The 7,673-nt window shown below is 40.5% G+C and overlaps 2 protein-coding genes across 13 annotated transcripts in view; one reads left to right on the top strand and one right to left on the bottom strand.

Annotated features, from left to right (window-relative positions):
- The first annotated feature begins 525 nt into the window (after positions 1-525).
- Positions 526-4,662, top strand: cyp51a1 (cytochrome P450 family 51 subfamily A member 1). The gene is made up of 10 exons (XM_014985458.2): positions 526-831; positions 926-1,024; positions 1,501-1,677; positions 1,755-1,881; positions 2,434-2,608; positions 2,717-2,836; positions 2,926-3,121; positions 3,240-3,335; positions 3,449-3,608; positions 3,698-4,662. The coding sequence occupies exons 1-10, from the start codon at positions 670-672 to the stop codon at positions 3,874-3,876; spliced, it is 1,491 nt and encodes a 496-aa protein (XP_014840944.1). The 5' UTR covers positions 526-669; the 3' UTR covers positions 3,877-4,662.
- A 716-nt stretch (positions 4,663-5,378) lies between these two features.
- akap9 (A-kinase anchoring protein 9) overlaps positions 5,379-7,673 on the bottom strand; it is a 77,648-nt gene continuing 75,353 nt past the window's right edge. For all 12 annotated transcript variants that reach the window (XM_088010290.1, XM_088010291.1, XM_088010292.1 and 9 more), the window contains 5 exons: positions 7,403-7,635; positions 7,240-7,322; positions 6,976-7,126; positions 6,438-6,568; positions 5,379-5,919 (listed from right to left, as the gene is read on the bottom strand). In XM_088010290.1, coding sequence (XP_087866416.1) covers positions 5,876-5,919; positions 6,438-6,568; positions 6,976-7,126; positions 7,240-7,322; positions 7,403-7,635 — 642 coding nt within the window. In that variant the 3' untranslated portion in view covers positions 5,379-5,875. The remainder of the gene's footprint in view (positions 5,920-6,437; positions 6,569-6,975; positions 7,127-7,239; positions 7,323-7,402; positions 7,636-7,673) is intronic.

The following is a 7,673-nucleotide window of genomic DNA, read 5'->3' as shown; positions in this document are numbered from 1 at the left end:
TTACATTTTTAATAGACTTTAACTAGTTTGTTAGCTAAATACATCTATAAACTTGCCAACTGTGGATATGATTGAAACTGATTATTTAAATAGTTTTGTGTTTAAAGAATGCCTTACTTTTTTATTTTTCAAATGTTTCTTTTAAATACCCATATAATCACGTACGCAGTAGAAGGCAGATTACTCATTAACTTAACCGGACACGATTTCATTAAATAATTTTTGAAGACTTGTTTCAGGAATATCTGGCTGGTTCTGTGGTTCGGCAGAATTAGCCCGAACTATTCACCGAACTAAAAGCGACATTGACGTGTTTTCTATCAACCGAAGACACTTTTATCAAAGAAAATTTTACAAAAAAATCAATCAACTCGATCGAACGGACGCTACCATGACATCATATAGCAAGACATCGCTTCAGGTACCAACAACCAATCACAATCGCAGCTGCTTGACTGACACGTGTCCAGTAGCCAATCAAAATCCGTAAACGGTCAGGCGGGGGCGGAACTGGAAGTGACAGGTAGCAACGGTCCATACAACGAAAACCATCAGACCAGCTGAACGGAGATAAGACTCCGCAGTTGGACACCTCTCTGGTTCTTTCTGCTTCAGCTGCCGGAGTGAGAAGGAAACTTTTATGTGTTGTGGTTGTTGAGGGTCTGAAAAATGTCGACGCAGTTTTACCAGATGAGCACCAAGTTGCTCGGGGACACTATGGGTAAAATGAACGAGAACTTCACCTCCCTGGTTCTGGCTGCTTCTCTTTTTACCCTGACTTTGGGTTATGTCTCCAAAAGGCTGCTCAAGGAGTCTGAAGACAAAGACGCGGTAATTTACAGTTTTGTTAAATATTGACTGTTTAAACTGTAAACTAAAAAAATCCAGGTCTATATTAACTATTATTTTTGTTTTGTTGTTACAGAAATATCCGCCCTACATTCCCTCCAGCATCCCATTCCTCGGGCATGCCATTGCTTTTGGTAAAAGTCCAATTGAATTTCTGGAAAATGCTTATGAAAAAGTAAGTAATGATCCTAGATTGTCTTCTGCACGTCCAAACTAAAGACATTTAAGTCAGAAAAGTGTAAACTTTGATGCAATAGAGTCAAATATTTAATTTGTGTTAAAACTTCAAACTTAAATGCTTTTGTTGAGATTTTATGTAATGTATAAACCTAAAGCAACAGACATTAAATAATGTAGTAGCTCATGTTTCCTCATGATTTGCTGAGTTAGTTTTCAGTTGGACATGATTGCTTATTTAGGAGACTTTTGAAATCAGTTTAATATAAATTTTAAGGCAGAACATTGTTTTCTGCCAAAGGCATAAATAATATAGTTGTTACTAGCAAACCTGCTTTTATGGTACTTTGAACCAACCAAAAACCCGAATTTCAGCCAAGACATTATAATAAACCAACCAGTTTTCTATTGGAATATTTCCATAGTAAATATGAATTTTCATTTATTTACCGAGTTTTGTTTCACCCCCTCCAGTATGGTCCCGTGTTCAGCTTCACCATGGTGGGGAAAACTTTCACTTACTTGCTGGGCAGCGACGCAGCCACACTTATGTTCAACAGCAAGAACGAAGACCTGAACGCAGAAGACGTCTACTCCAAACTGACGACCCCAGTGTTCGGGAAAGGAGTAGCCTACGACGTCCCAAACCCTGTGAGATCACGTCAAGTGATTTAGAGGTCAACATGCAATTGGAGTTCAGATTTAACCACTCTTTTATTCTGTTACAGATTTTTCTGGAGCAGAAAAAGATGCTGAAAACTGGACTGAACATCGCTCATTTTAAAGAGCATGTAAAGTTAATCGAGTCAGAAACCGTTGAGTATTTCAGGAGATGGGGAGACAGTGGAGAGAGAAGTAAGCTGCTTTGCTGTTTGAAGTTTTATTATACATCTGTGCATTGGGTGCAAACCTGAAGATAGAGCTAATAAAGATATAATCTGACATTTTAATAAGGTACATATGCTCTATACTGAAATGACATGCCACTAAATGGAGTCGAGTAAAGAAACTATTGTGTCATCTGCATAATGGCAAACCTTTTCTGTGACAAAAAAACAGAATTAAAAGTAAACCTAGGGGAACTCTTTTGAAATTCTCCATAAACTGCCTCAAAACAGCTAAATTATTTTATTAAACATTTTGGTTTTTGCTTTACCGATTTTTATTTTGTCACTATACCTGCCTACATCATGGTTTAATAGGCACCTGTAATTCTTAAAAGCAAACCAATAAAATTGCCGTTTGAGTTAGTGTACCAGAATCCACAAGCCGTATTCTAGGAGTTCGATAATTCAAGCCTAAATTTGATAGCTAAGCCTGAGTCTGAATTTTGAGATATAAAATTTATAGGAACGTTGCAGAAAATAAACAAAACGTAACAGGTTTTAACCCTTTGAACTCTTTCAGATCTGTTTGAGGCGTTGTCGGAGCTGATCATCCTGACCGCCAGCAGCTGCCTCCATGGGAAGGAGATCCGCAGCATGCTGAATGAACAAGTGGCTCAGCTCTACACCGACTTGGACGGGGGGTTCAGCCACGCCGCTTGGCTTCTGCCCACCTGGGTTCCTCTCCCAAGCTTCAGGTAATAAGGGTCAGCTGCACGTTTAGGGTCATCTGCCACTGAGGTATTTGTCTAAAATGCCCAAGAGACGGCGCCTAAATCTTGCTTCATAATGACTTTTGGTTTTAGGAAACGAGACAGAGCTCACAGAGAGATCAAGAACATCTTCTTCAAGGTGATTGAAAAGCGGAGGAAATCTGGAGAGACAGCCGACGACATCCTGCAGACTCTCATCGATGCTACTTACAAGTAAGACACTGTCATACCTATTTTAAGATTTTAGTTTATCTTAAAATACCAAAACAGAACATTTGGACTAAACTAACTTCACATTGCAGAGATGGTCGGCCGCTGACCGATGACGAAATTGCCGGGATGCTGATTGGTCTCCTCCTGGCGGGTCAGCACACATCGTCTACCACCAGCGCCTGGTTGGGGTTCTTCTTGGCCCGGGACAAAGCTCTCCAGGATCGCTGCTACGCCGAGCAGAAGGGTGTGTGTGGAGAAGATCTGCCGCCGCTAGACTTTGATCAGGTCAGAGCCAATAAGTAACGATTTGGTTTTATTAACGACATCCAGATCTGATTACTGTAAGACCTGCCAGAAATAACTTGGATTGGACCATCTCCAATGTTACTCTGATGTTTTTCAGCTGAAGGATCTGAACTTGTTGGAACGCTGCCTGAAGGAGACCCTGAGGCTCCGCCCACCTATAATGACCATGATGAGGATGGCTCGCACACCTCAGGTGAATTCAGTATTTATACATCATCTATATTTCTAGCTCTACATGCTTTCATTACTTCCACACCCAGTTTAAGGAACATTAAAGCCAAAACGAGTGTCTACATATCTGTTTAGACTGCCGCAGGATACACCATCCCCGTCGGCCACCAGGTCTGCGTCTCCCCGACCGTCAACCACCGTCTGCGCGACGCCTGGATGGAGAGGATGGAGTTCCGCCCGGAGCGGTACCTCAACGACACTGCTGACAAGTTCGCCTACATCCCGTTTGGTGCCGGTAAGAGGAACCACAGTAATGACTTTTAAACCATTACTCCTCCAACCAGTCTGTGTAACAATTAATCTACCATCCTCTACCACCTTCAGGTCGCCACCGCTGCATTGGGGAGAACTTCGCCTACGTCCAGATCAAGACCATCTGGTCCACGTTGCTGCGCTTGTACGAGTTTGAGCTGGTGGACGGATATTTCCCCACAATCAATTACACGACGATGATTCACACCCCGCATAACCCCATCATCAGATACAAGAGGAGGAAGCAGTGAGAGACGAAGGATAGATGAGAGAATCAAAGACTTTCATGAACTTCTTGGTTTGGTTTTAATTGAAGCTCTGACATCTGGGGACTGGAAGGAAATGCAGATTTATGCTCCCAGTGTCAGCCCTGCAGTAAGTCTGAAGACTGGTCAGAATGTCAGCATCATTTTAGATGCTTCCTGTCTAAGACACACAAAGCTAATGTGAGTTTTCACAGGTGGAAATCAGATGGGAAGACAAGTCCATTGACTTTTATTAAGAGTTTGAAAATAAATTGTCTTCCTTAACAGTTTCTCTGCAATCTCTTTAGTTTATGAAATCTGAAATGCATTTCTAAAGGAGGAAAAGCTCATGTGTGCACAAGGAGAACATGATTCTAGTTGACATTTTAGCTCACGTTACCACTGTGTGAAGTGATCATCCTCATCATAAGATGGTCATAGAAAAACGGAGTGTCTTAAGTCAGAGGCTTCTTCTAATGCACTGTAATACAGACTGCTACAGAAGATCCTTTCTATCCACAGCCGTCCCCCATTCCTTCAACTCACGCTGCTAGGTGGTGGGATAAAATTGGGTAATTTGTCTCATTTCAAGTTATTTCTGACTTTACTTTTCTTTTTTCCCTTGAGACAAAATAACCTAGCTTTGCCATTTTCTGACTGATTATATATTGAATAATATGCCGATTTGTCTGCCATTTGGAAGAGTAACAATAAGAATAGTCTCTTTGTCAAGTTGTGTGTAAAGGGAAGTCATTACCAACTAAATGTTTGAATAAAACGTTTTGATAAAAATTTCCTAAATGATTTATCCATAAACATTCTCTATATAAAGGTTGAAATAGGACAGCGTTAGCTCATGTTACTAGTGTTTACCCGAAAATTATTAAAGTGATTTGGATATTTTACAGAAGACAGCTTTCTGCAGGTTTCCCAAATAAATTTAAGGCTTTTAAAGGGTAATAAGACCTATATCTCCACAGAAATGTATAAAGTTCGACCTGCTAACTGGTGATAAATTTACACTTACCCATAGACGTTAAAAAGTTAGCTAGCTAGTTTATATTAGCAGCTAGCTAACCGTAGCCTCGTCTATCTCGATTAATGAAGATGTCCTGGGAGCGACTCAAACGTTTGCCTGACGAAAAGCCCCGCGAAAGACAAAAAAATTAATAAATTATATTAAATAGTTATGTCAAGAAAAAAACTTAGAGCCGCTGCTCCTCCACATCAGGAGGAGCCAGTTGAGGTGGTTCGGGGCTGATGCGTCCAAGAAAGAAGGGACAAAGTATTATTTTACTTACTTAAGGAAAGTAATTTAACAAAACAAATTAATTTATTACTCTCAGACAGGGGCGGATAAGACCTTCCTCCTGGCTCTGATTGGTTGTTTTTGACTGGAAATGAACTTTATCCCTGGAAATGTTTTAAAATTTCTTTAGCACAGATATAAGTACCATTTTCAGGACATTTTTTTTAATTGACAGCTGAAACAAAACAATGGAAACACCTTTGAAATAATGTAGTCCTCTTTATTTTTCAGTTTTTGACAAAATACCCCAAAAATTCAAAGCTCCTACGCTTTACAAAAATACGTTCTCTACAAATGTCTCCCTTTAGTCTGCCCGGTCTAAACAAAACACAGTGTAGTGAAGAACATCCAGTAGCAGCCTCCTTAACAGTAAACCCAAACATTCTCAACGCAACGCTCCACCCACGCAACAACAAACATATAAATTAACCACAAAAACGTCTTTAAATTAGCATGAGACAAATATACATGATTGAAGATCATCCACAACAAAGAGGCAGATTAAATTACAAACATCGCTGTGTTTCAAGTGCCGGCGACACGAAGCCTGGATACAACAAGTCGTACGCTAATATAAAAATGTGTTTTGGTCCACGTGGAGAGACATAGTTCACAGCAGGATGATAGAAAACAGCAGAGCGCTCCGCACGAGAAAAGGCAACTGAGTTTCTTCAAGCCAAAGTAGTCGGTCAGCGTCTATCTTCTCAAGCCAAAGTGCAATTGGGCGTATGAAGAAGCACCTGAGGGAGTAAAAGGACAACCAGTGTTACAAAACTCACCTGGTCAGAAGTTTAAATACAAAGTACCCAGAAACTGTACTCAAGTAAGAATAGAAATACTCCCAACATATTTTTACTCAAGTAAAAAGTAGCTGTTCAAAAAATTACTTAAGAGTAAAAAAGTATTTGGTACTCAAGTACTGAGTAGCTGATTAAATTACCAATCAGTTAATATTTAAAAATTACATCATCAGATGGATTACATCATCAAAATATAAAGCTGAATTTACTCTCATGAAACACTTTTTAATAGACGGTAAATTGCGAAAATAACTTGCTACATATGGAAAGTTCCAGTTGTTATGGATACATTTTCAAATATATTTACTCACAGGACATTTAAAGAACTTCATACAACTAAAATAAGCAGAAATATCCATGCAGAGATGTGAAACTTAAAGAGTTGACATCCAAACCAACTTGTCTCTTCATGAGTTCAGATGTTTGATTCGTTCAGTGCGATGCTCGGTGCCGGTTACCTGATGTCACGCTGCCCAGCCTCCTCTGCAGAGCCTCCAGCCTGGAGATGTAGTCAGTCAGCGCGCGGTCCGGGTCGTAGCTCTGAAGGTGAGAGCAGGTCAGAGCGCCGTGGTCCCCCGCCGTGTGGAACCTGCACAATCACCAAAAAAAAAAAATAAAATACACACAACTTACATCATCAACTTGTATTTGAATGTTAATGTGTTAAAGGGTTAAAAATATTTGATAACTTTGAGGTTTAACAAATGTTTATTAATCTTTAAAACTTCACACAAAGAAGGGAATCATTCTGAATCAGAATGGAAATTATAATTTTTTTTAAGATTTGAAAACTGCTTTGAGTTCAGGGTAGGACGTAGTTACAAAGTTGTTTTTTGTTATTTTAAATGCAAAATGTAGGTATTTTTTTGTAAAGTTGTGGCTTAATTACTGCTCTGATGGTCTTTTTTTGTTCTGTATGCTCCAGTTAACATTTAATCTGCTACTAAATTAGTTGACGATTATTTGAATAATTGATTAAATTAAGTATTATCTAACCTGTGGTGTGAGGAAGAGACGCCTGACCGTGGAGATTCCCGTCCACTCCTTCCTCTGCTGCTGGACACTCCTCCTCCTCCTCCTGCTCCTCTGTCTCTGTACATGTCCACACTACCTGGGTGAAGAAATGGTGAGTCTCTCACCTCTGAACCTGAAAAAGATAAAAAAAAATAAAAAAAAAAACAAAAAAAAACATAAGAATTTATCCTAAAATTACTTCAGGAAAAGCAAAACAACATGATTTTACTGGTTTGTTTCTCTGACCTGTTCCGTTTTTGCTGATGCTGCAGGAAACCGTGGAGCTCATCCCCGTCGCCTTGTGCCATCGCTTCACAAGGAAACGCATTCTACGCAAGAAAAACATTTAGTCAACCACTCAATTCCTTTAAAAGTCCACCATTGTGAGCCTCCACAGCAAGCGGCCCACCTGGAGAGGGCGATGGACACTCTGACGGCTGAGCGGAAGCGGCTCAACCCCCGGCGGCGCTGGCTGAATGACTCCAGGCTGGAGAGCGAAGGCCGGCCGCCCATCTTGGACAGGAGTGACAGAGTGGCTTCCTCACACTCCTGGAAGCCGCCAAGCAGCAGCAGCAGATACTTCTTCTGGTAGATCAGCGCTTTCCTGAAGCTTTCTGACCTCAGGTACTTCCCGTACATCCTCTGAAGGACCGACAGAGGAGAAGAAGAGCTGATTGGCT

The sequence above is a fragment of the Poecilia mexicana genome, unplaced genomic scaffold (genome assembly GCF_051168715.1).
Source record: "Poecilia mexicana isolate PSO_F unplaced genomic scaffold, ASM5116871v1 scaffold_11, whole genome shotgun sequence".
Taxonomy (NCBI): Eukaryota; Metazoa; Chordata; class Actinopteri; order Cyprinodontiformes; family Poeciliidae; genus Poecilia; species Poecilia mexicana.
The sequence above is the reverse complement of the archived record's forward strand: the minus strand, read 5'-3'. Positions and strand labels throughout refer to the sequence as shown.